At 38.4% G+C, this 25,558-nt stretch overlaps 4 protein-coding genes and 1 pseudogene across 5 annotated transcripts in view; 2 read left to right on the top strand and 3 right to left on the bottom strand.

Moving 5' to 3' along the window:
- The window catches only part of LOC144646761 (SEC14-like protein 2), a 137,833-nt gene extending 133,935 nt beyond the window's left edge, over nucleotides 1–3,898 (bottom strand). Inside the window, exons 1-7 of one of the 2 annotated variants that reach the window (XM_078506446.1) lie at nucleotides 3,758–3,869; nucleotides 3,554–3,603; nucleotides 3,001–3,092; nucleotides 1,527–1,596; nucleotides 790–833; nucleotides 237–299; nucleotides 54–147 (exon numbers count right to left, since the gene is read on the bottom strand). In XM_078506446.1, the coding sequence (XP_078362572.1) occupies nucleotides 54–147; nucleotides 237–299; nucleotides 790–833; nucleotides 1,527–1,596; nucleotides 3,001–3,048 (319 nt within the window). In that variant the 5' untranslated portion in view covers nucleotides 3,049–3,092; nucleotides 3,554–3,603; nucleotides 3,758–3,869. Of the gene's footprint in view, nucleotides 1–53; nucleotides 148–236; nucleotides 300–789; nucleotides 834–1,526; nucleotides 1,597–3,000; nucleotides 3,093–3,553 lie in introns of both variants that reach the window. The other variant, XM_078506445.1, reaches the window with a different exon arrangement.
- Nucleotides 3,899–7,190: 3,292 nt separating this feature from the next.
- Nucleotides 7,191–8,158, top strand: LOC144647503 (adenosine receptor A3-like; annotated as a pseudogene).
- A 2,256-nt stretch (nucleotides 8,159–10,414) lies between these two features.
- LOC144646764 (glycosyltransferase 1 domain-containing protein 1-like) lies at nucleotides 10,415–19,461 on the bottom strand. Its single transcript, XM_078506449.1, has 15 exons — nucleotides 19,252–19,461; nucleotides 18,372–18,520; nucleotides 17,906–18,011; nucleotides 17,411–17,462; nucleotides 16,754–16,790; nucleotides 16,038–16,097; nucleotides 15,860–15,915; nucleotides 15,088–15,144; nucleotides 14,650–14,719; nucleotides 14,228–14,277; nucleotides 13,876–13,919; nucleotides 12,884–13,004; nucleotides 11,849–11,947; nucleotides 11,251–11,459; nucleotides 10,415–10,691 (listed from the first exon to the last, which is right to left on the bottom strand). The coding sequence occupies exons 1-14, from the start codon at nucleotides 19,317–19,319 to the stop codon at nucleotides 11,307–11,309; spliced, it is 1,122 nt and encodes a 373-aa protein (XP_078362575.1). The 5' UTR covers nucleotides 19,320–19,461; the 3' UTR covers nucleotides 10,415–10,691; nucleotides 11,251–11,306.
- A 528-nt stretch (nucleotides 19,462–19,989) lies between these two features.
- On the top strand, nucleotides 19,990–22,031 carry LOC144646793 (centromere protein V-like). Its single transcript, XM_078506482.1, has 3 exons — nucleotides 19,990–20,132; nucleotides 20,549–20,618; nucleotides 21,481–22,031. Exons 1-3 carry the CDS (start codon nucleotides 20,023–20,025, stop codon nucleotides 21,718–21,720), a joined length of 420 nt encoding a protein of 139 aa, XP_078362608.1. The 5' UTR covers nucleotides 19,990–20,022; the 3' UTR covers nucleotides 21,721–22,031.
- Nucleotides 22,032–22,766: 735 nt separating this feature from the next.
- On the bottom strand, nucleotides 22,767–25,403 carry LOC144646802 (centromere protein V-like). The gene is made up of 3 exons (XM_078506492.1): nucleotides 25,222–25,403; nucleotides 24,797–24,866; nucleotides 22,767–23,944 (listed from the first exon to the last, which is right to left on the bottom strand). The coding sequence occupies exons 1-3, from the start codon at nucleotides 25,317–25,319 to the stop codon at nucleotides 23,690–23,692; spliced, it is 423 nt and encodes a 140-aa protein (XP_078362618.1). The 5' UTR covers nucleotides 25,320–25,403; the 3' UTR covers nucleotides 22,767–23,689.
- Nucleotides 25,404–25,558: the final 155 nt, after the last annotated feature.

Below are 25,558 nucleotides of genomic sequence, written 5' to 3'. Positions count from 1 at the left end.
TAATTTTCCTGAACAGTATTTATCCTGCAGTGATGTAGTGTCCAGTACCATACCTTTAAAGTCAATTTGTCCAATTGGATCAATGAAGACTGGCGAGCCATCTCTGTCGTAACCAAAGTAACCTCCAGGATAAAATTTTGACAACACCTGCAGAGAATAATCACATTTATTTAATTTATAATTATGGTAATTTTATTTCTATTGCACAAAATTTTGTTGAATGATCAAAGACTCACCTCAGGAACTTTGTATGTTTCCACCAAACTGTCAAGTCCCAGGCGTCTGCGCACATTCAAGCTCTAGCGAAAGAAGCAGGCAGTGAAAAATACATAAAAAAAATTAAAAATGTAAGGTGGCTCTGAAACCGCTCTGGAAATTTTGTTAACTTTGCAACAAGTCGTGTCTTAACATATGATCATTTATACTCAATAATATAAAATGGGGGTCACCGAACTGGTTTCTAAGTTATAAGCACGTTAAGGGAAAATTTACGGTGTTTTTAACAGGTTATACTTTTGCTATGGCAACCAGTGACGCCATGAAAATGATCACAACTTGTTTAGCAATGATTGGACATTTGTTTGACATCGTTATGGTTAGCATTTACTGATTAAGATTTGTCCTACTGACCAATCAAAGTATAAGAGCTGGAAAGTGTTGGAAACTGTTGTTAGTCTCCTTAATATGACTTGACAGCATCGTTTGTTGTAGATAGATTTTTGAACTTACAGAAAACATGGTGATCTAAATTTAGCAACTAGTGGGAGGATTACAATCAGATATAAATACCTCTCTGAGCATGAACTCTGCTTTTTCTATACTAAAATCTCTTGCTATATATGAAGAAAAAATAAAAATAATATACTGTATTTAGCAAGAAATTAAAAAAAATTAGCATAAGGCATGGTAATTGGTTAAACATCACTTTATTGCCAGGAAATCAAATGATCCTCACTTAGCTAGCTCAGTGACAATGGTATCACATCAAGACGATAATTATTAAGCGCGAGTTTGAATGTTTTTAAAAGTCGCCACTTCCAATTTCTGATCATGCTCTTATCTGTCATAAGCTTGTTGAAAACAATTGAGGCCAAACTTCGTAACTATATGAAAATTCTTGCTGGCCACCAAAAATAATCATTGGAGAAAAAGCAACAGGTGAATCCTAATCTGGACGACCAACTGGGTTTTATTTACAGTATTATACCGGCAATACTTTTGGGACTTGGACAACTGGCCACTTAATAGGGGTTTTACTGTTATAGATAACTCGCTAGCCAGAGAACATTTTTACGTTATTAACCCATCCAGTAGCTATATGCCAATTAGTTCCTTGCCCCCCAGGTGGGTGATAGGGCTGGAAAGCAAGGTTATTACGGAACCGGAAATTGATGTCAAGGCCACTCTTTTGAGTGTGCTGGTAACTACCATGGAGCAGTGGCCTGGTGTCCTACAGGAGATGACTCCATCCTAGCTTATATGCTGCAACAATATTTCTGTACATCCTTTAAATAATTCTCTCTTACCTCGAAGCCATCTTAGCAGGAAGTGATCGTCATGATCTGGTTGAAGAACATCACTAACACAATCACGGAACTGGCAATATGTAATAGTTTTTAATAATTAATTATTTATTAAAATAATAAAACATTACAATAATATACATGAATTGTTTTCACATGCAGTGCAAAGAAAAAGACGATCTATACCCACCAATTATGGAAGGTCATTTAGAAATTCTACTGTGGAAATTAAGGTGCAGAAGAAAAGCCAAATGTTAAGAATAGTTGAGGCTAAAGTACAATTCACGGTATCTGGTCAGATCACTCTAAGTCAGATCGCTCCTTTAAAAAGTGACTTCGCTCCAAGGGGAAACAAAGAAACAAGTGCACTACACAAACATCTTGTTCTTTAATCCTTGAGTTGAAACAAGCACACTGCACATGAATATACCTTGTTCTTTAATAAGGATAGCAAAGGGTTTATGTGTGACACATGAAAAGGGCGAAAATTAGACTGTGACACGTGAAAATAGGGCAAAGATTAGACCGTACACGTGAAGCATAAAAATAGCTAGAAAAGACATGTGATTCATGAATTCTACTGTTTCCAGTTTACATGACCATGAATTCAGTTTAAATTTGTGTGTGAAACAGGATCATGACCCACCCTTTGCTAGTACCCTCTTTAATCCATGAGTCAAAACAAGAGCTAACTTCTAAACTTCCTGGTTGAAGCAATTTTACTATTGCTTGGAGAGATCTAACTTAGAGTGATCTGACTATGGAGCGATTCCAATTCACAGTAGGATGGAATTAAGACACATGCTTTCTAAACCCCAAAAACTTTTCAATTCAGCTAGGATTCCAGGAGCAGGATTTTTTCTGGCCCAACACATTTTACTTTTAATACCAAATATTGCCCTGGACAAAATGATTAAAATAAGCCACCCAGGGACTGTTTTTTTAATCCCATTCTTATGGCATATTTGAACAGCTGCATACAGCAATAAATTTGATTTTGACAGAGATTGTCTATCTTTTGATACCAAATGTACGTAGTAGTGGAGCTATTTTAAGGTAATTATTTAGTTAGAAGAGATTTTGTAAAGCATATACATGCAAAAATAATACAGTTATAAGTTGATGTTTCCACATCATCGAGATGCCATTCTCAAGACATCGCACATTTTATTTTATTGTTAGTCTTAATAATGGCATCTCGATGATGCGGAAATGCCGACTTACAACAAATTATTATTTAGTTATTTCATTTTTGTCCACAGCTCCCACATTGTCATAATCTCTTGGCAATCTCTTTAGACTTTTATATGTGCCAGTAATCGGCAGTTTGTAAAAACTTTTCTTCTGAAATTTGACGAATGACAATTAGGCTGATGCAGCAGGTGCAGCTGTGATTCAGACGCCTGCTGCTGGAATATCAAATCTGATCTTTTCCTCAAAATTTGATTAAGTTATTAAAAGCACTGCATAAACAAACCTGAGCTAAAATTTGTTGTTGCTCTGTAGTTAGGTCAAGGTCGCCCATCTAAGAAAGCTTTAGCCTCAAGCTAGCTTGCCTGGTCACAACACCTCAAAGGTGAAAAATAAGATAATAGTTGAAAATGTCTATGATTTTATGCGTTAGGAGGCATTATCATAAAACCAATTCTACTTAAATTAAGTTGAAATTGGATCTATTGAATGGCATAAATTTGAGAGTTGTGTACCAGACACAGATGACATAAAATAATGGATGAAAACAAAAAACATCAAGGAATACTGACCAAAATACAGCACTTGACTCACAAAACAACGGTAAACAATGTGTTCTCGTTTGTGTCCGGTTGGCAATATTAATATAAAGCTTATACTCAACATAAATGAAAAGTCGTCTTTATGAATATGTACATAATGACAAGCTAAACCAATTGGCTTATCTGCAAATTCGCTGTAAAACTTGTAAGTTTATATCTAAGTCTAAACCAATTCATACGAAGAAGCCACATGCGCCATGTTGGTTTCAAACTTGTGCATTAATCTTTTCGTCTTACCTTTTCCCGCTAGGATTCGATCAAGATCTTCCAGTTCGCTTATGTAACATCTGAGAACAACATGAGCCAAAACAATACGATCGAAGAATAAATGGGTTTTTTTTTAGCAAGAACCCTCAGCAAGTTTGTTTCAGTTTCCTTGTCGCTTCGATATGATCAATATTAATAACGTTTTGTATGGTCAATGATCTTAATCTTTCTTACCAACGGCTGTCAAAAAGATGGAAACGTACCATCTTTTCAGACCAGTGATAATTAATATCCAAGCGACTTTTCATTCAGTTCATTATCTCAATATTTTTTAAAAGATATATATTCCCCAGAGATGTTTACAAAGCGACAAGAATAAAGAACGCTAGAGAGAGCTCTGGGGACAAGGAAATTTTAATTTGTTTTTAATGCTCAGGTCCTCGCGGTCAGAAAAAGTCACGTGAGAGATCACATACAAACTTTTGGCGCCATCGCGCCATTGATTTCTTTTTGACTGCTTCCAGTTCCAGTTCAAAATGGCTGACTTCACCAGAGAAATCTTAAGGTCCGAGCATCACAGGAGTCAGCACATCCAGGCAGCATGTGCTAAAACCCGAAACGACGGACATGAATTAGCCTGCGAGAGCAGAGCAGACGGCTTTTTCGGCTCAAGTTTCACCCGCCGGAAGAGAAGCAAAGAGAACCGACGGCCGGAAATACTTCTGCGTTCGCAGGCTAGGCATGGATGGGCATTTAACTAATAACCTTACTAAACCTTAAACCTTTAGGGTTTCTTAAGCTTCGGGGGTGGAAGCGGAATCCTGATCATACCTGTAAAATTGGTAGGAATCATGAATCTTTGTGTTTACAACTTGGGAATCATGAATAACAAGAGATGGCTAAAAGAATCATGAATCGCAAATAAATGCTTCCATCGATATTGCATGCTTGTGAATATAGAATGTAACAAAAATTAAACTGATGGGACAATTACTTAATTCTTAACAAGTATATTCCAGAAATGGCCTGAAATCGCATTTCTGAGCATCTAGTTTTCAAAATGTACACGAATGTACCCTTGTCTTCACATCTCATCCTTACCATAGTTAACTATGTCCTTACTTAGGTACTAACTTTAAAGTGATCAAGTACGTTACCCACAGTGAATATTTAGAAATAATTATACGACTGAAAATATTTTACATCGGCTTCCGGCATTATTCCGTGCCAGACGAGTCTCCATTTGGAAACCCCTCCATTTGGAAACCCCTGACTCTGTTAACAGGGAACCGGAATGCGCAACCAGCCTGCATGTAAAAGCAAAACAACAGAAACTGGTAACACGTTATTTTGAAAGCTGGATAAAAAGAAAGAAAATTGAATCATGAATATCGAATAAAATTTATAAATGAATCATGAATCATCGAGGTAAAATAAGACAGGAATCGTGAATATCCAAAGCAAATGATTCCGCTTCCACCCCCGATTAAGCTTATTAGTAAAATACCCATCCAGCAGGTTAGATTCCTCACAACAGAGTTTATACAGTGCACGGTTTGCAGACCTGCCAACCCCTGATAAAGAGTTTATACAGTGCACGGTTTGCAGACCTGCCAACCCCTGATAAAGCCCATAAAGGAAAATCTAGAGAACCATGAAAAAAAAATATGGTGATTCTACATGTCTGAGATTCCATTTTTATTTTTCAATCAAGATTTAGAGTGGGAGTCTTGTTGTGAGGCCGTGAAACTTGTCGTGCGCAAACGCGATGGAAACGCGTGCGATCGGTGTTGTCGGTGTTGCCTTGTATGGCCCAGGTCAAAGACCAAGGTGAAACTTTTCGTGCGCAAATGCGTTGGAAACGCGTGCAATTGGTTTCTCCCCTGGCGGGGGGGGGGGGGGGGGGGGGGGGGAGGGGGGGGGAGGGGAAGGGAAGTCGAGAAAACACCTTAATGTTTCTGAACGTTTTGGCGCGACCGAATTCGATGCCGCCGTTTGTTGAGCCTTGTATGGCCAAGGTCAGAGAACAAGCTCAATCCCCTCTACACCGCCTAGATATCAGCGAAACTTAAAATGCGCCGATTCTTTTCTCTTTTTCTTTTCTTTTTATCACAATGCTATTCTTTAGGTCTTTATTTCACTAATACTGAATGAAACCAAATATAACCAACTGTCAGATCAACAAATTAATCAGACCCAAAACTTGTATTAAAGCTGGAAAAAAGATTACCTCAGGGTTATTCATTCGAGTGAAAAAGCTCTCTTAATCGTGACTAGTTATTAACGACTTTATTAAATCGAAAATGTTCGCTCATGCAAGAGTTGTTGTGAAATGTACTGAAAAAATGACTGTCATTTTACAAAGTTTTTATTCCCACTGTCCGTTTCTTCACCTGAAATGATGAACTGTAGGCTGGTAGAGTCTGGTATACTTATTTTGGAAATTGTTAAGCCATTTTTAAGGTCGATTTCATATCACCTGCACTTGGTAAGCGGAAGCGTTAGTAGACAAAATTAATTCTGGACTTGCCCACGCTATCAGACTGGGCAACGACAAATGTTTATTTTGTCAAAACCACAACTCAATTAGACTTACTTTGAAGTCGAGCAGGAGGAGCGCGGAGCTCGAGAGACCGGGCATTCTGAAATAAAAGGGAACGACCTTGAGAAAGTCTACCTTTTAATTTTCACGGCTTTTTCTTGGGACTTTTTTCAGAGAAGAGCCATTTTTGCCACAACATTTTGGTAATAAACATGGATGACTATCTTGTCATTTTAAAACATTCATTTATTGTGTGTCCAGTCTGAGCTTCACATGTCAAATTATCCACACTTCTGAAGATAAACTTTAAATTTATTGCTTCCCGCAAAATAAATATTTTGCACCACGCAGTCTGTCAGCATTGGCTAGTCAAGAATTGACTTTCTCTACAAAATTCCGCTTGCATGTGTAGGAGAAAAAAAAAGAAGTTTAAGTTTCGGAATACAATAAAAATGCCTTTTCTTGAAAAAAGGTTTTGTCCTCCAGAGGTTGAAAACACTTTGTTGCAGAATATCGTTTCATTCAACTTCCTGGAGAATATAATTTTATTTATTTTATTGCGCACATCCCAAACGTAGGTTAATGGCCTATCTGTCAAACTTTGAAGTCTGATTAAATACAGCCGATGCTAATTGACACCAGTTAAAAAAACAAATAGATAATTAGAAAACAGTTGTGCGCGGCTCTAAAACTGTGTATGTATATATTGATTCTTGCGATATGTAAAAGTATATGGATCAGTAGAGTATTTCGTGTGCATGAACCCACCGACAAATAAACACGCACACAGACTAAAAGAAAAATTTATTCGATAGACTCGGAAAGACTATACACCCTAATAACGGGAGAAATTTTCAGGCCTTTTCGCTAAAAAAGATATGTGACTGATTCTATTCTTTCGGTTCAGTTTTGTTAGCTAAAAAAATAGTAGAATCCCAACGGTTCAAGTTGCGATATCTCACCAACTGACAGATCTGTCAGTTTAAAAAACAAACATTCTTTCCTTTAAAAATAATTAGAAAGTCCTGCAAAAAAACACATGCAAAGTACAAGCGGGTGTGTTATCTTATCAGTGACATATAAAATCGCCTTCTCACTAACGAATCTGCAAGCTAGAACGAAAAATTTCAAACCTTGCTTAACTTCAAGAACTCTTAAGGGGAAGCTTAATTTTCTGACAACACAAGAGCAATGGCTATCTTAACTGGAGAAGAAAACTACACAAGCAAACTGAACCAAACACTCAGCACACTACCAGCAGGCATAGCTGAATTTTTGTCAGCTTTGAACATTTTTCCGTTTCCATCACCGCTGCTGTAAGCAATGCTCTGATCCTTTTTGCTCTTAAGAACGTCTCTTCTATTCATCCTCCAACAAAACTTTTCTTTCGATGTCTGGCAGTCACTGATCTTTGCGTGGGTCTTACTGTACAACCAGTCTACGCTACACGCATCATCTTTCGTATAATAAAGATGAATTTGACTGTTTACTACTATGCTTACAACGTTTCGGTATCTTCGAGTTACATTTTGTGCGCAGTATCTATCTTAACATCGACAGCAATTAGTGTGGACAGACTTCTCGCCCTGTTGTTGGGACTGAGATACAGACATGTCATAACCTTATTGCGAGTTCGTGTACTCATAACTTGTTTTTGGCTAATTGCTGCTTCAGGTGGATTGCTCAGGGTGTGGAGAATTGATATCCCCAATAAGGCAGTCTTTGTAATCTTCATACTTTGCATTTTAACTTCTATTTTCTGTTACACGAGGATCCACCTCAAACTACGACATCAACAAACCCAAGTACAAAACAGACAACAGAACGGAGAAAGGGTTCAACTAAACATAGCAAGATACAAAAAAACAGTCTCCAGCATTATGTGGGTGCAGTTGGCATTAGTTGCGTGCTATGTTCCGTGGGGCATTGCTGCTGTGTTATATGTCAATGGAATAGAAAATGACGTGGCCTGGTTAGTTGTAGCAGCTTTAGTCTGCTTTATCTCATCTCTGAACCCGTTTTTGTACTGTTGGAAAATCAGGGAAGTGAAACAAGCAGTTAAAGGCACAATCAGGAAGTATTCCTGTTTTTAAAAGATTAGCTGTGTAGATCGGCATAAACAGGCAAAGTACAATAGCGTGAAAGAATTGCTAAGTTCATGTTTTGTTAAGTGCAAGATTCTCTCTTAAATCGAACTAAAATAGGTCGAGACAGCCCAAGATTACAAACGATAAACAGCAGAACTGTCGACAAAGATGCGCATCCATTAGGCCAAAAAAGGGAAGCAGAAACTTTGTTTTGACTATATCGCACGCTACCAGACTACGAACCGAGACAAATATATGTTTATTTTGTCAAAAAGATATTTATTTTAGCTTTAAATCAGACTTGAGGTCGACCTCAAGGCGCACAGAGCACGAGAGAAACGATTTCCGAACTAGAAGGGACGACTTTGAAAACGCCTTCTTTTTAATTTTCACGCCTTTTTTGTTGGGACTTTATTCAGAGCAGAGCCTTTTTGACACAATATTCTGAAAATAAACACTGATGATTATCTTGTCATTTAAAAGCTTTCTGTTTTTGTGTATGCGTTGTCTGAAGGATGTGCTACCTGCGCGAAAACAAAAATAGATTAAAATTACTTTAAATACTAAGAGAAAAAACAGTTTAGGCTGTAATATCTATTGATAGACTCGAAACGACTCCACACCTAAATAACGGCAGTACTTTTCAAAGCCCTTTTCGCTGAAAAGATATGTGACCGATGCTATGTTTTCGGTCTTTATTGGACTCCAACAGCTTAGAAATAAACGGCACGCAATGCATGCAGAAGCGATGACGTTTCCCAAGAGTGTCTAAATATTAACAGGAAATTTGTCAAAATTTATGTATAATAAATAAAGTAGAGACAGCTTCTGCATTGAGTGATGTTTCAATAAACGTTGTGTTAACTTAGCTTGTAGCGTGACATCTGGTATAAGCCTTATATACGATAAAACAGCTTTCTGAACATTTTGCGCGATTGAGTTCAATGCCGCCGTTTCGTGAGCCTTGTAATTGGCCCAGGTCAAAGTCCAAGGTGAAAATTGTCGGGCTCAAACGCGTTGGAAACGCGTGCAATTGGTTTTTCCCCCTAGGGGAAAGTCGAGGGTCTGAGTGCTTTGGCGTGATTGAGTTCTTCGATGCCGCCGTTTTGTGAGCCGTACAAGGCCCAGCCTGTCAAAGATCAGGGTGAAACTTGTCGTGCGCAAACGCGTTGCAAACGTGTTGCAAACGCGTGCAATCGGTTCTCGCGAAAACGCCTTTCTATAAACGTTTTGGCGCGTTCGAGTTCGATGCTGCCGTTTGGTGAGTCTTTTACACGCAGAGAAATCCCTTCTGGATATTTAAACAAAACAAATTTGTAAAATGTGCAAAATAATCCACCACGTGGAAATGGCCAGTTTTCAACACCTTAACAAGTTCCTATTGTTTCAATATTCATGCGTAAATATCTCCTTCAAAACGCGGATTTCCCGGACAATTGTGTGCGTGTTTAAAAGCGTGTGACGCCTTGTCTGATCTATTGTATGCGTGTCAAAGTCGCAAGTCTATTAGACGCGGAGAAAATCCCCTCTAAATACTCAAACAATAGAAATCCGTTAATGAGCAAAATTGTCCACCTTTAAAATGGCCAGTTTTCAACCCATTAACAAATTCCCTAAGGTTTCAATATTCATGCGTAAATAGCTTCGTCAATAGGAGGATTTTCCGGACAAGTGTGTGCGTGTTTGAAAGGGTATGATTCCATATCTATTGTGTGCAAGTGTCAATAGAAATTCGTTAAAGAACAAAATGGTCCTCTTTGAAAATGGACAGTTTCTAACTCATTAACAAATTCCTTTTGTTTCAATATTCGTGCGTAAATATCTACGTCAAACGGGGGATTTCGGGCGCCCCAAAAAAACATGGCGCAGAACGGTAGAAACGGAGTTAAGGGAGCTCAATTACAGCTGGAGCACCATTGAAAAACTGGCTAGAGATAGGCAGGGTTGAAGAAACTTAGTTGCTGCCCTATGTGCCACACAGGCATGATGGGCAGTAAGTAGTAAGTAAACGGGGGATTTCCCGAATAATTGTGTGAGCGTTCTAAAGGATGCGACTACATGTCTGTTGTGTGCAAGTGTCAATACTTTAGATATCCGTTAATGAGAAAAATATCAATGGACATTTTTATCAAATGAGGTGATGAATTCTTTATGGGAAGTAGACATTTTGGGCAAAAGACGAAATGGAAATTATTTTTTAACAGTATCAGCTTGGGTTTATAAGATCAGTTTACAAAGATATTTATGAAGCTTTACTCCCTGTGAGTGCCAAAAGTATTGTTTTATTGTACAATTATTTAAAATACATATTTGACCGATTTTGATATATTAAAATTCTAACATGGTCGAGTCTTTGTAGACTAAAAGTAAAGAAATCACATCAAGGCTTAGAGATGAATAAATTCTTTTGTTTTAGTCCGCAATTTCACACAACCCTCTCGTACTCTCAGCTTCCATGTTGATGTTAGTAGAGTTGAAGAAAACTTTCGTCCATTTCTCATCTCTTAGATTTCCCATACTTTTACTCCACTGAGAATTCCTAAAAGACACAAATACAATGAAAGTAAAAGTTAAAAAAAAGTCTACTTAAAATTTTTCCTGCCAGCCCTCAAGAAAAAAAATTTGGAAGACGACGAAACAAAACGTGGGAATGAATCAAAAAAATCTAGAGCTAGAGAACCAGCTGAATCTTCCTCAGCTACTATGATTTGTACAGTTCCAGAAAATATCTGTACAAACACCATGGAAAGTCATTGGAATTTCGGAGGGGTGGGAGGTCTCAAAAGCCAAAATTTTAAAGAAAAGTATTTTCTGGAACAACACATTTCTGATTCATGCTTCGTCACCACCCAATCTCCTAATCGTACCTACAATGGAAGCAAGAATTAGTGATCTCTGTGTGTAAGCTGTTTATTTTTTGGGATTCAAGAAAACGTTTAGAAGCTTCAGTTAATAAATTTATAGCTGTTTTTTTTTTTTCAGATAAACTGCGCGATTTCAAGTCTTTGTCAGGAGACCACGAGAAAAGACCAGAAATCAGGAGTATCCCGGCCAAACTAGGAGGATTGGCTGACGCTTTGGATGATTATTTACAATACCTGTTGTGTTTGGTATTCTGTCTAGTGCTCAGAGCCATTAGCCTGGTCTGTTAGTACTAAAGTGAAACAAGTTTTTCCACAAGCCACTTGTAAGTTTTCTTTTCGCCTTCAATAGAATGATGTTCACAAACATAGTTTTTCGCATTTACTGTAATGCGACTGCGAAGTGAGGGAGATTTCTTTAACTCTCTGGCAAGTGTGATGAATTCCTTCAAGGTAAAGGTGAAACACATCATCAGTATATTTCACCTTTCATATGTTGTGAGTGGAGAAGTGTGCATCATGGTTTGATGCCAATCACAATTATCTCCCCCTAGCAGACCCTCCCATGTGAAAGGGGCAGGGATGCTTGTCTCTGGAGGGTACAAATTGTGGATTTTTTATACCACTAAGCGTGTTAAGGAAGGAGTACCAATGTTTAACCCATCAAGGTATCTTTTAGGGTTACACACATATATCTACAACCTTTAAGCCCATTCTCTTCCAATGTTTATGAGAAGTTAGCAGAAGGTGAGAAAATTTAAAAATATTGCTATCAGTTTTACGTTTTTAAAGATAAGAATCAAAAAGTCTTTTAAATTGTTGAAAATGACATTACTTCAGGTGTGTTGAAAAGAAGTCCTGTTTCTCTGTGTTTTATCAATGCAGAATTTCCAGGAATGTTCCGTGCCAGCACAGGGACACCCAACTCCATGGACTGTTATTAAAGACAAAATAAAGATTGTAAGGGTTTGTAAAACCATCCTGACATCTTGAAATGAAAAATTATTATACACCTGTAGTTGAATTTCATTGCCTTATCACAGTTTTTGTAGTATGGTATCTGAATCACTTAAATTGATCCCGGAGGGGGGGGGCACTTCCTATAAATGGGCTAATGGGGATGTGCCGCTGGATGGGGTCGCATTTTCAGGACTGGACTTACTATAATGGGGTCGCCATTTCAAGCATTTTTTATAGGGTGACTAGAATGGGGTCACACTTTTCCGGGATTTTGAGAGTACGAAAATCTGGCAAGTTGTGATTTATGAACGGAAATATTCGCCGAAAAAATGGTACCGTATTTATTGCTGTTGTTCAATATTTGACAAACGGCTCCCAGAAAGTGACTAAGTTGGGGTCGTAAAAATTAAATTTACCCAAAAGTGACTAAGATGGGGTCTATAATTGGCCATAGAATATGACAATAGGGGTTCTGAGAGGCCAGGGGCACATACCCAAAAAAAATTTACCCAAGTACCCCCCCCCCCGGGAATTGATCGATTGATTGATTTCTTGAGCAAGGTGCCGACTTGTAAATATTTATACAATGATATTATAACTTTAAGATCTGAAATCACCCTGTACTGCAAATAAGAAAACACTAGTGGTGAATGTTATTTACTCTATTAATTAATTAATAATTAATTTATCAATTAATTAAATTTAATTAATATTAATTAATTGTATACATTAACATCCAACTGGTCTGCCTCCTGAATGAGTTGGGTTTTTTGAACTGTGTTAATCATATTCATCTAAAATATTTTTTTTTTCAGTTTCAGTGGCATGCCTGCATGAAGCTCAGTGCATGACCAATAGAAACAACATTTGCATTTGTTTTTACAATCACACAAGTTTTAGGAGAACTGACCTCTAGAAGTGCAGATGCCATGCCTTCGCTTGTTGAACTGTTAACAACAGCAAAGCAATTTTGGATTGCTGCATGAAGGTCAAATGATTGTAATGGTGGCAACATAACAACTCCCGGAAGTCTGGAAGATGTTCAAATTATTTAAAGATAGATAGATAAAACTTTATTTTTAGTGGTGACTATTGTGGTCATTTTGCCTATTGCGATAGTATTGCGATAGTTGAATTACTATTGCAATACTATTGCGATAGTAGTGACACTATTGCGATACTATTGCGATAGTATTGTAATTAGTGAGTTTATAGCGTTGTAATCATTTCTTTCTCCAAGAGGGGGTGGAGTTAATATTCGAGCCACCATTTTGAACGCAGATAAGGCCCTGGAGACGAGCGACGTCCGTGAAGTTTGCTTTTATGGCTTGTTATACAGTACAGATTCTGAAACAACGAACAGAAAGCCGAGAAACGACGGCAGAGAACAAGAGAGGCATTTTTAAATCAAGGAAAAAGTACTACAGGACAATAATAAAAGCTAAAAGCTTGTGGAGTCGTGTATTTAAATTAACTATGCTAAGATTAAAATTACAATTCTTATATTTATGTAGTAAAATGAATTATTTAATTAAATGGATTTAGTGTACACAATTTTTAGCATTTCTTTGGCAACAAACAGGAATCAACATAGAATGAGAAACAACTGTGTTTCTAAGTATAGGAATCATGTCAAGCATTTTATCAACTTTCTCCTTTTGATTCCGTGCTGAATAAGTCACGATTCTTTGTTCTTTTTAAAATCTGTTTTGTTATATGGAAACTAACTAAAGGTGCCTGGAAATTGGAACAAATTTCTCATAAAAATTGTTAATGTATAGTTTACAGTTCTAGCATGCGACTACTGACATCTGTTTCTAGAATTAACTGCAACAACAATCTCAGTTAAAAAGTAAACACTCCCTTGTCGTACATGAAGATACCGGTAGCATCAATTTGTACCTTTGGACTTGGTATTTGATCTCTCTCGCAAACTCAGTGTCAAGCTGTGGCAAATCATACAGAAAAGAACAACAAAAAATCAAAATAAAAGATTGTTCCCTTTAATATAAATCTTATTTATTAATCTCTAAATCTTTCAATGGTTTCACAGATAACACGTTTGGATATTTTACAGGTTTCAAAGTATTTGCCCAAGCCTAGTGTGGAGCAATAACCCAGCTGGCCGACACTTGGACCCGGGCAGCTTGACTGGAAGTCCAGTCCATTACCTCTCTCACAGGCAAATGTGTTGAAATAATTATAATTTATAATACTTTTTGAATGGATTGTACAGTTACAAATATATTCCCACCTCTGGTCCCACTAAAACCAAATGGATGCGGCTGTCCTCCTTATGCCACTCTAAAGAACAGTTAAATAAAAATATTCATAAACAATAACGACAATGGCCACATACAATGCATGCACAAGGATTCTATAGACACTTGATATCACTGATAAAGATAAAACCTATAATAGTTACTGGTATACTTCTGGGTGGAGAGAGGCACTGTGAGAGTCAAGTGTCTTGCCCAAGAACACAACACAGTGACCCTGGCCTCAGGGCTCAAACTTGCACCGCTCATCTTGATTGCTCGTACAATGTCAAAAAGCTGTCCAGTCAATGAACATGTTCTAAAATCTAACTTGACCTAGTATGGCCGAGTATCAAATTTTACTTTTAATCTGTGATGATTTCTGCTCAAGACATCAAGCAACTGACTGCTTACACACCTGCTATTGATGCTGCCAAGTAAAGTGGATCTTTAACAGGTCTTAAACCAGCAACCAACAGAAACACAACCTGTATGAAAAAGAAAATGAAAATAAATATTTATGGTAATATTAATGAAGTACAGTAATGACAAACTGGTGGGAGGCGCGGTGGCCTAATGGTTAGCGCGCTCGGCTCCGAGACGAACAGCCCAGGTTCGAGGCCTGGCCGGGGCGCTGCGTTGTGTTCTTGGGCAAGACACTTTACTCTCACAGTGCCTCTATCCACCCAGGTGTATAAATGGGTACCGGCGAATTTACTGCTGGGGGGTAACCCTGTGATGGACTAGCATCCCATCCAGGGGGGAGTAGCAATACTCCTAGTCGCTTAATGCTACAGAAACCGGGATAAGCTCCGGCTGTATGGGCCTCATGGCTCGGAGACAGACTTTACTTTACCTTACAGCAATGACAAACTGCACTTGTATGTACATCAAGGAGGTGGACTTCAGGATCCTGGAAATTCAGAAAGACAGGGCTGAAGAAATGGTGGTAAAAGTGCAAACCCCCTCCCCTCCCCCACCCCCTCAAATAAAAAAATTCACTTCATGGAGATGCTGTTTACAGAATTCTGATTGCATAACACCACACCATTTGAAAGACAGTTGATTACAAAACGTTTCTTAAAAAAACCAAAAGAGGAAAGGGGTGGGGTCTTGCACCCCTAAAGCCACCCCTGGACTTATCGCTATAAAAGAGCACAATATGCCTGTTTCAGCCAGCAGCTTAGTTTGATTGGTTAAACAACAATTGAAAACTGTCCCAACAAAAATTATCCATTTTAATCAAAATATACTTTTGTAGGGTTGCCACTTACTAGAACCCCAGCAAATAAGCCAAATTTATCCACTTTTACATTTGCTTCAGCTTTTTCAACAGACCATAATGATATATTCTTCTCTTCATTTTTGATCTCTTTACATTTTTCACAAGATCTTAAACCCATGAAAACAAAATTCCCTGACTTGTAACTGACTTTGACAAGAACTAAGATTTTCCCTGTCTTTTTCGCAAAGTTTCATGACTTTTCCCTGATCTTGAAAATTCTTTGTTTTTCCCTGAGTTTTCCCTGACCGTGGCAACCCTGTTTTGAATACTAGAAATTTAAAATTTTTTAATTGGAGTTATACAATTTTTAATTGAATTTTTAAAAAGTTAAATGCAAACCCACCAAGCTAGGACTCTCAGTATCACAGTGACCATTTGAAACTAGATGGTTATCTAGATCTGCAAAAAAAGACAAATTTTAAAACCACAAAAATTATGAATATTAAAAACAATAACAGAAGTCTTGGAATCATTAAGCAAGAGACATCTGGCATAACTAACAACAGTTTGTATTTACTTACTAGTGATTTGTCTCAAGTGGTTGTGGAAGTTAAATCCTGATGAAGGCTTGACATAAACTGCTGAAATGATGCATAATTTTTTTTTTTTAACACATGAGAAAATTTAAGTGACATTTTTTTCTCTGTCAGTTTTTTACTTATTAACGTCATTGCAGTTTTCAGTGATGTGCGAACGCTGAAATTTAATTCTCAATAAACGGTTTACGCTTTTTGCTGCAGTCAATCATATTAGTGGACCTCTCGGGAAACAGAAGTTTACTTCAACCGGGGTCAAAAGGTCAAGTCTGTCAATTGTGTGGTAGATTTCACTCCATTTTCTTTGTTTCTGTTTCCATGTTTTGTTGGCTGTCACCATAATTATAAAATATTAGCAAAAAACCAAACATTTTTGTTGGATTTTAAAATTCAGAGTTCGCATTTCACTGAAAACTGCAATATGAAAAAAAGAAAGAAACAAAACTGTAATAAGCCTGTGTGTATTATTACCAAGCCACCTTGGAATGATAAAAATGAATGATAATAGCACAGCTTTTTTATCAACAATGTCCAGTCCTTTGAAAAAACTTCATTACTACACAACCACCTGTAATTTACGGCAATATTTTATTGGCCAGTTGGTGTCAACACCACCTCAGGGTTTGTACCAAGCCAAGGAGTTCCCGCAGTTTTTCAGCGAGGGTTATCTTAAATCAAAGAAGTTAAAATAAATTGACTACCTTGTGGCTGTAAAATTATCTTCTCTCCACACTTTGGCTGTGAAACAAAATGAACATTTATTTAATATGTAAAATTATCCTTCAAATGAAAAGGGGGGCTTAAATCATAAGAGAGCTGAAGGATAGTTTTGTTTGAAGCAAATTTGCAATCTGTTGGAAAACTGTTTGAAACACCTTTGAAACATGTTTGAAAAAAATCAGGTTCATTTTGTGCCTTATGGTTGATGTCCCTCCCACTTCCTGAACTTATTCCGTTTTCTGTTAAGTTGTGTTACTATGTTGTCAATTGACACTGGTCACTGTGGTTGCTATGGGCCAAATGGGTGACATGACCAAGTACATTGTACAGAGAGCAGTGTGTGCTGTGAGCTCTCTCGAGTGTCTTGATGTGTTGTAGTAAGAGAAGTCGAGAATAAAGCTGTTACAAAGAACCAACAAGTTGAGTTTAAGGTCATCCAACCAGGGACAGATCCAGGATTTCTCTTAGGGGTGGGTGCACCACTAAGGAATGGTGGAACTGACTGGTGAAGTAAACAAATTCTAAAAGCAAATACAAAGCTGCAGGTCATCTCGGGGAAGGCTGCGCACCCCCTGTACCCTCCCCTTAGATCTGCCCCTGCCCATGATATTTACTGAGGATCACTCTTAATGCCTCACCCACAGATCAAGTGCTTGCTTTTTCATTGGACTGCTAAACGCCACAAGATACCTGAAATACAACATTAAAATGTACTTACACTGTTAGTATTAATTATTTTCTCCCTGATGTTTCCTTAACCTTCGTCTTCAAACGTAAGAACATAATTTCTGTGTTCCTAGGTGACCAGATTTGTGAACATAATTATTTGACAAGTCAGTCTTCAAGAACTTTTTGAAATCTATTTTAATGGTCAATCAAATGCACGAATGGATGACCACATAAATATCTAGCATTTTTCAACATGCAAAAAAAATATTTTTGTATTTTCTGGATATGGAAAACAAAACTCAAAATCAAGACAGCAAGTTTTGACACAGGATTTGAGATACATTAAGCAGCTAAATTATTAAACAAATGGCTCCTGAATCAATTTTTCCTTTTTGCTTTGAAATCATGTATGATTGACAACCCCAATAACAGTGCTAGTGTAACAAATTTATTATTAAATTTACCTTGCCTTCTCCACCACTTTGCTCATGGTCTCAAACTTTTCCTTGTCCTTGTGGTGTTCATTAAGATCGGTTCCTCCAAATATGATGGAAAATGGGACAGGGCAATCTGGTGTAGACAAGCATTTATCTTAAAAGGTATTTGATAATGCAGTAAGTTTGAAATTTTACTTTATTTATCAATTTCACCTGTCTGCTTGTCAATCATGTGTTGATATTGCACTATTTTTATGGCATCCTTACACCCTCCCCTCCCCAACCCACCTTACCCCCAACACACAAACACACCCCAGTCATCAAAAAGTTATTCTTTAATATTTGGGCAAAATGATCTGTTCTTCTGAGAAACATTAGATAATACTCTGGATTTCTTGTCAAATGATATCCTTAGCTTCCATTGAACAGTGTTCCCCCTCCTATTATAAACCTGAACATTTTTGTGATTTTCAACAAAATGCGAATACATTACCTAATAAAAGCCTTCCAGCTCTCCAGGCATGAATACCAAGGACACATTCAAGACCATGTGTATGAACAAACTCCTTCAGCGACAAACCATCTTTGAAGCAGGTAACACAGCGAAGCCAGCAATCAATGTTACAATCACACAGACATCTCCTGAAAATCGTCATGAACATGAAATGTAGCATCAGTATAACATTAATGCCTAAAAGATATCACTTTTCATGGATCCCTGATATGGACCCTTAAAGGATATCACTTTTCATGGACCCCTGATATGGACCCCTAAAAGATATCACTTTTCATGCCTGATCAGTCTATACTGCTGACACAGTATGACAACATTTTTTCTTACCCTAAGCAAGACCTTGTTGGCTAAAAAAAAACTTGGCATTTTGTCCTGAACTCCCTAAGTGAGACCAAAATCTGTAATTTACCCCATACCCCTAAGTGAGACGATGAGAATCCTAATTTACATATGGGAGTACCCCCCCCCCCCCCACTCAAGAGTTAATCGTAAAAAGTTTACATGCACCATAAAGATGTTACTTGGAAAGTCTGCAAAAATTAATTTATGGTCACAGTGTTTCTGTTAAGGTCAAATGAACATATACCGGTAGGAAGCAAGTCTTTTTAAAAATACACGTGAAAACAAAGAGTAACACGTCAGACTTACACATTAACTTACAGAACAAGTTGTTGTTGTGTTATTAAAACATATTCGAAAACCGAACTAGACTGAGCCTACGGAAAACTTTTCTCCTCTGTATCAATCAAATTTTGCGTTAAAGAAAAGTAGACAAGCTTAATATCAGGTAATGCTGAGATTCACGGCAAAACTTCAGACAAACTTATTAGACTTATTAGCACCCCATTATCACACTTACTTTATTCGATCGGCAGTGGAACAATTCCCTGTTTCCGACGTCAGCGAGGCAATAAGCAAGATCTTCATGAATCTATGGTACTTTTGTTATTTTACTCTTCAAACTGCTCAGGAGAACAGGAAAATGATCAATATGCAACATTTGCATATTGATGAAGACAGGTTGTGCAAATATTCTCTGATTCCACGTCGATCTTTTTTGATGATCTCAACCAACGTCGTTCACAGGGCCTGGGACGAGTAGGTCGGTAGTCCTGCATGTACTAAAACCCGAAACAACGAAACGAAACCACCGAAACGAAACGACCGAAACGAGCGAAACCACCGAAACGACCGAAACGAAACCGCCGAAACAACCGAAACGGCCGAAACGAGCGAAACGAGACGAAATCACCGAAACAAGCAAAACCCATTACAATTATTGAGAGCTAACCGTAAACTAACCGGAGTGCATAGTAGGCTAACCTAAGTGAAACGTAGGCTAACCGGAGTGTGTAGTAGGCTAATCAGAGTGTATAGTAGGCTAAACGGGGTGTATAGTATGGTAAGTGGCGAAAATCTTGAAGTTTTGCTTGTTTCGGTGATTTCGTTTCGTTTCGCTCGTTTCGGCCGTTTCGGTTGTTTCGGCGGTTTCGTTTCGCTCGTTTCGGTGGTTTCGGTGGTTTCGTTTCGGTGGTTTCGTTTCGTTGTTTCGGGTTTTAGTATATGCCGTCCTCAGGAGGGTGGCCTTAGTAACCGCGCGCTCGCTGGTTGCGCCTGGAAGATTTTGAACATGGCGGAGGCAAAAGAACAACAGCTTGTGAAACACAAGGGCGGTTGCCATTGTGGAAGGGTTCGATTTGAAGTAATGGCTCCTGCGGTGATTCATGTCTACGACTGCAAGTAAATTTTGAGCTTAGTTCATGCCTAAGCTTTCTGGAAGAAAAAATAATGGCGAAATTATTTACAATGTTATTTACCAAACCCGGGACAAATGTTAAACTGGTGGGGTGCATAGGCGGGGACTTGACAACATTTATCTTTCCGTTGTTGGGATTTTTTGACCATTTTAGTCGACCCTTTAGCGTATCTTTTATTACGTTAAGTGTCTCTTTTGATTATCCACAAATGCCCTGGTGTGGGATATATAAAAAACTATGCCCCCTCCTCCCTCCAGCGAAGCGAAACATTGATAGATGCATTATGTTTATATTTCATTCTGATCAAAAATTTTGGTAAGCCTATAACATTTCATGCATGTCTATCAATCATTGGTGGGTTAATGTTGTTTCACCCCAACATTTTTTTCCCCCTGACAGCTGCAGCATTTGCAAGAAGAAGCAAAACAGGCATTTTATTGTTCCAAAAGATGACTTTACCTTGTTAGAGGTAACAACCAGATCAAGCTTGTTGTTAATGTTCTCTTTCCTGACCTTGCAAGTTGACTTATAACTTGAGGGCCTCTTGAGTTGTTTATCTAACATAGGTGGTGAAACCCAAAACATTTGGGGCTCAGCAGCCCCCCCCCCCCCCCCTCATGTTTTAGTGCCGAAAATTTCAGGAGCTAAGTGTAAAGTTGGTTTGTCAAGATATTCTGTCTTGTGAGTGAGTTCAAACATCTGTGAAACTTCCTTGAAAGTCTTTGGGAAAGTGCGTTTATCTTTGGAAAACTTCGAAAACTGATTGGGAAAGTTTGGCTGGCACTGGAACGACAATCCGAGAATCTTCAGTCTAGAAACTGCTCAGAAAACAAAAAGTTACTAGAACAGAAAAAAGTTTCTCCAAATATGAAAACCTGCCGAGTATTTTTGGGACAGTCTCAGCCCCCCACCCCCCACATTCCAAAACGCTCCGCCGCCTCTGGTCTAAAAAAAAATTTAAAGTCCTGCTCTGTTGGCTAAATCCCACCAGCACTACATTTCAATGAATCCCTTCCATGTGTCTTCCATATCCATGATGAATTTTAAATTGGGTGGGGACAAAAGTCGGAACGGATCATCTTGGATCATTGATTTGAATAAGAAATTATAGCATCTATTGTGTAAATCTTCCTCGTCCTTGAATAGCTGCTATTCTTATTCAAATCAACAATCCAAGTTGATCCAGTCCGACTTTTGTACCTGCCTATTTAAAATGCAAAATGGTAAGCCCTCTAGAGTACTCCAATACAATCACCATCATGTTGTGTACATCAGGCAAATGCTTAAAATCATGTAGCCCATTTAATATTATCAATCTCCTCTTTCTTTAGGGTAAAGAACATTTAACATGCTATACTTTCAATACTCGTGCTGCCAAGCACCTTTTCTGCAAGACCTGTGGGGTGCAGAGCTTTTACGTGCCTCGTTCTAATCCAGATGGCTATGGAATCATGCCACATTGCCTTGATGAGGGTACAGTGGAGAGTGTGGAACTAGAGGCTTGTGATGGAAAAAACTGGGAAAAATTCATTGCAGAAAATCCTGAAATCAAAGAACGATCTAAGAAATAGGGTTGAAGGGGAATAAAACTCCACACCAGTCTCTTACTAGTCTCTTACACAGTTGTCTTTTGGCACCCCACACAAGAAAAAAGAAAGATTGTGTGGCGAGCTAAAAAGACTTTTGCACAGGAAAACAACAGGACTTTAGTATCCAAAAATCAATTTGGCATTAAGTTTTTAGATATCTGTATCTGCATGTGTAAAATATGCACAGAAAACTTTGCCCCCCCCCCCATAAATAAATCATGCACTCAATTTGCACTAGGTGAAAACAATCATACTTCAAAAAGGCTTTTTGTTGTAGAGTTTCATTGCTTTTGATAAAGTTATAGTCCTGTTAAAGTAAAATATAATAAAGAAAATGCATTAATTAAAAAAAAAACAGTTGCCTTGTCTTTTAGGCTATGTTAAAATGGATTCAGTCCAAAAAATCAGACTTGGTAGGTTTTTTGTTCACACAAAACTTCAAAAAGCTGAAGCCTTATGATGTCCAGTGCAGAGGTTCCAACTCTCCTGATTTGATCAGAGTCTTCCGATTTGATGCGTTGCCTCATGCTCTCCCGATTTCTATGAGATTCTCCTGATTTATCATAAAATTCTGAAAACAAGGAAAGAATTGCTAATCTTAAGTACTTTTTGCGATCTGAGTGTAACAAAAGTAAAGAAAAGCACCAAAAATGTTTGTGAAAAGAATAAAGACCTTATAGAATAACTCAGAAATGATGTCAAAATGACGGGAATGGCACTTGAGAGAACCTAAATTTGCAAAATTGTCCGGTGGAACATGCCCCCAGACCCCTCAAGAGGTTCCCACCTTCAGGGCTAATAATACTCCCTATTTTCCCTTACAAAGGGTTGGAATCTCTGCCAGTGCCTTAACTCATTTGTCAAGACCTTTAGCTCACATAATGATAAATGTATCAAACAAAAACTTTTGAAATATACCACACCTGGGATGGGGAACAATCACAGGACTACAGCTATTTCACAGGAAGACATTTTCACAAACCCAAGTAGACATGTAAAACTCTGCAGGGCAACCAATTCAAGCACTTTATTTTGCAATCACTACCGGTTTTACCATTTCAACAGCAACTTTTCACGCTTCATAATCAAAGACAAGTACAACACAGGAGTGACCCTAGTTAAATACATAGCATGTAACCAACCCAACCTCATCATCATAACATAACAAGTGCAAACTACGCTTTACAGCAGAATGCAAAAGTTAATGCTGCACAGTTTGTTACAGATTTTATAGCTAGATGATCATCTGCTGACATAGCCATTAAAAAGAGCTATACTACACGATACCTTAGCATTACTTAGTCATGAAGACTGATTTAATAGTTTGGGTCAATGCTATGGGTCGTTATAATATGCTGAAGGTAACAAAGCCATGTATAATACATTGTATGTTAGAGTTTGCTGACCTAGGGAGTTTCACAGGGCCATAGGCAGGGGGCCGCAATGGGTGCGTCCGCACCGCCCCATTGGCCAAAAAGGTCCACCTAATAGGGGAGTGAGGGTTTAAATGACTCTCAGAATGCTGGAAATGTGGACTTCAATAACTCAATTTTTTTAAATTTCTAAGGGAAGAATACCCCAAGACCACGTCCCTCCCCTGCCAAGAAGCTCAGGCCTCCAGCGCTCGCACCCACCCATCAAAAAATCCTGCTTACAGCCCTGCTTCACTACACAATAGCTTTATTAAAAACAGAACTGCCATTAACTACGGTGGAATCCCAATTTTCAAACCCTTGATTTTTCAAACCTCGTGATGACTTGAACCAAGAGTCGTTTCCTTTGGATAAATTTGCTTCACGAAGTCGAACACTGCAATTTTCCTAAATTCTCAAACCAATTTTCATCTCCCTTGGAGGTTCAAAAAATCGGGATTTCATTGTATACTGACGTGAAAGTGAAATTATATACTATACTAGGTAGGTGCATAGATTACTAATTTGCCAGGCTTGTACTACACCACGTTCTCAGTAAGGTTTCTTGCCTTGGGATTTTCATCCAGGTATTTCTGCCAGTTGTCCCAGTTTAAGGCATCAACAGAAACAATATTTGCTTTCTGCACTGTTCCTTCATCCAAACAGCGTAGTGAAATGCCACGTCCATTAGGATTAGTGCGAGGTTGGTAGAATGGTTGGACTCCACATGTCTTACAAAAGTAGTGCTTAGCTTGGTGAGTGTTGTATGTGTAACAGGAGATATTGTCCTCTCCCTAATAAGCAAGAAGAAAAAAAAATTGCCCAATTTGTTGCAGTTTATATGCCGTATTCATTATAGCCACCATGATGGTTTCTACAAATTATGTAGCCAAAGAGGGGCAGTATACCTGCCAACTCTCACCCCTGCAAGTTGAAAACTTCGATCTCACGCCAACTCATGCCTTGAACCAATTTCTCACGCCTAGTTGAAAAATGCGAGCAATTACAACCATAACACACTTTCCAAAAAAAATATAAACTCAAACCAATGCGACAAACGAAAACTCGGTGTAAAATGAGTAAATGACGATACTTTCCCCAAAATCTCCGCTGAGTTTTGACAAGAAATGCATTGGGAACAAGGTAGTGTTTAGCAAAACACTTCCTGGGACTGGAACCAGATAGGTTTTGAATATCTTTGGAATACTTTCAGTTTGTAGGTCTTCGGACATGGGCATGTTGTCTTTGGAAATCCTGGCACTCTCAGGATAACGTATAGGGCGAGAGGGGGTGCAATAACTAAAAAAGACTGGAATGCCTAAATCAGTTTTGTTAGAGCCTGAAAATAGAATGATGATGCCATTATTGTTTTTTTTTTCTCAACCCTAGAGTGCACATATCCCTTAATAGTAAATGTGCCTTGTCGTGAACTGTAGCAACAGGTCCAGGGTGATTCTGTGCTTCAGATTTTTTTTTCGAGGGGAGGGGTGGGTCATTATCAATTTACTCTGGCACACAATCATTGGATGTGCTTTTACAGTAAGCACTTGCGGGCCTGCCACTACATGAACCATAATTTACTTGGAGATTTCAGCCAATTTTAACACCATATTTTGATTTTCTTATACTGTATAAGAATCACTCACCTGCAGTAATTTAAAATTTTCCTTTGGAAGAAGAACTAGTAACATTCCTTTCTTCACACAAATAGTACAGCTGTTGAAAAAATATCAGAAAATATTGAAGACCTGTTAAAATTATCAGAAGCAGCTCAGCACATTTTCTTTTGCAAAAATGCTGATAGACACACAACATCATTGCCACCCGCATGCAGCGCGCAGCAGATTGTCACGCACTGACGCACATCTTACAGATTGCATATACCTCGCTTTTTCATTGACAGAACCGTACGCCTTCTTTCGATATAATAAATAAACACAGGAGATAGAAACTTGTAATCCTTAGCCTGTGTTGAAGCGCTGTAGAGCGCTAACTTCGTTCAAGATTTTCCGCCTTTTTCTTGGGGACCCTTGGGCGGTGTACATGTCACGAAAATCTGGTAAACACTTACTTGCAGTCGTAAGCCGTGAGCTCAGGCTTGGCTAACGCCTCAAACCGAACTTTACCACAGTGACACCCTCCGGTGTGTTTGACGAGCTCAACAGACATGGTCAAATGCAAAATGAAATGCACCGCAAATTAAATTTTAAAAACGAATAAACGATGCTTGCTGTAAGAAGGCAATGGACTTGACAACACACCGACCGTATACGTAGCCTTTGCTGCCGCGCCTCTTGACGCTTCCATCAAGTCACGCAACGCTTCTCCTCACGCGGTACAACATTAAGCATATCCTGAGCGCGCAAAAAAGAAAAGCCTGAAACTCAGGCTACGTTACTGACATGACT

Source organism: Oculina patagonica, chromosome 3 (assembly GCF_052425735.1).
Source record: "Oculina patagonica isolate OP01 chromosome 3, crgOcupat, whole genome shotgun sequence".
NCBI lineage: Eukaryota > Metazoa > Cnidaria > Anthozoa > Scleractinia > Oculinidae > Oculina > Oculina patagonica.
Note: the sequence above shows the minus strand (reverse complement) of the source record. Positions and strands in the feature narration are given on the sequence as shown.

Coding starts and splice junctions, on each gene's coding strand:
- LOC144646764 (XM_078506449.1), bottom strand. CDS start 19,319: ATGAAGATCTTGCTTATTGCCTCGCTGACGTCGGAAACAGGGAATTGT. Junction 18,521..19,251: donor TCCACTGCCGATCGAATAAA/GTAAGTGTGATA, acceptor GACGATTTTCAG/GAGATGTCTGTGTGATTGTA. Junction 14,278..14,649: donor CTTGGCAGCATCAATAGCAG/GTGTGTAAGCAG, acceptor ACTGTTCTTTAG/AGTGGCATAAGGAGGACAGC.
- LOC144646793 (XM_078506482.1), top strand. CDS start 20,023: ATGGCGGAGGCAAAAGAACAACAGCTTGTGAAACACAAGGGCGGTTGC. Junction 20,133..20,548: donor ATTCATGTCTACGACTGCAA/GTAAATTTTGAG, acceptor TCCCCCTGACAG/CTGCAGCATTTGCAAGAAGA. Junction 20,619..21,480: donor ATGACTTTACCTTGTTAGAG/GTAACAACCAGA, acceptor CTCTTTCTTTAG/GGTAAAGAACATTTAACATG.
- LOC144646802 (XM_078506492.1), bottom strand. CDS start 25,319: ATGTCTGTTGAGCTCGTCAAACACACCGGAGGGTGTCACTGTGGTAAA. Junction 24,867..25,221: donor CTCACGGCTTACGACTGCAA/GTAAGTGTTTAC, acceptor TTTTTTCAACAG/CTGTACTATTTGTGTGAAGA. Junction 23,945..24,796: donor AAAATTTTAAATTACTGCAG/GTGAGTGATTCT, acceptor CTTGCTTATTAG/GGAGAGGACAATATCTCCTG.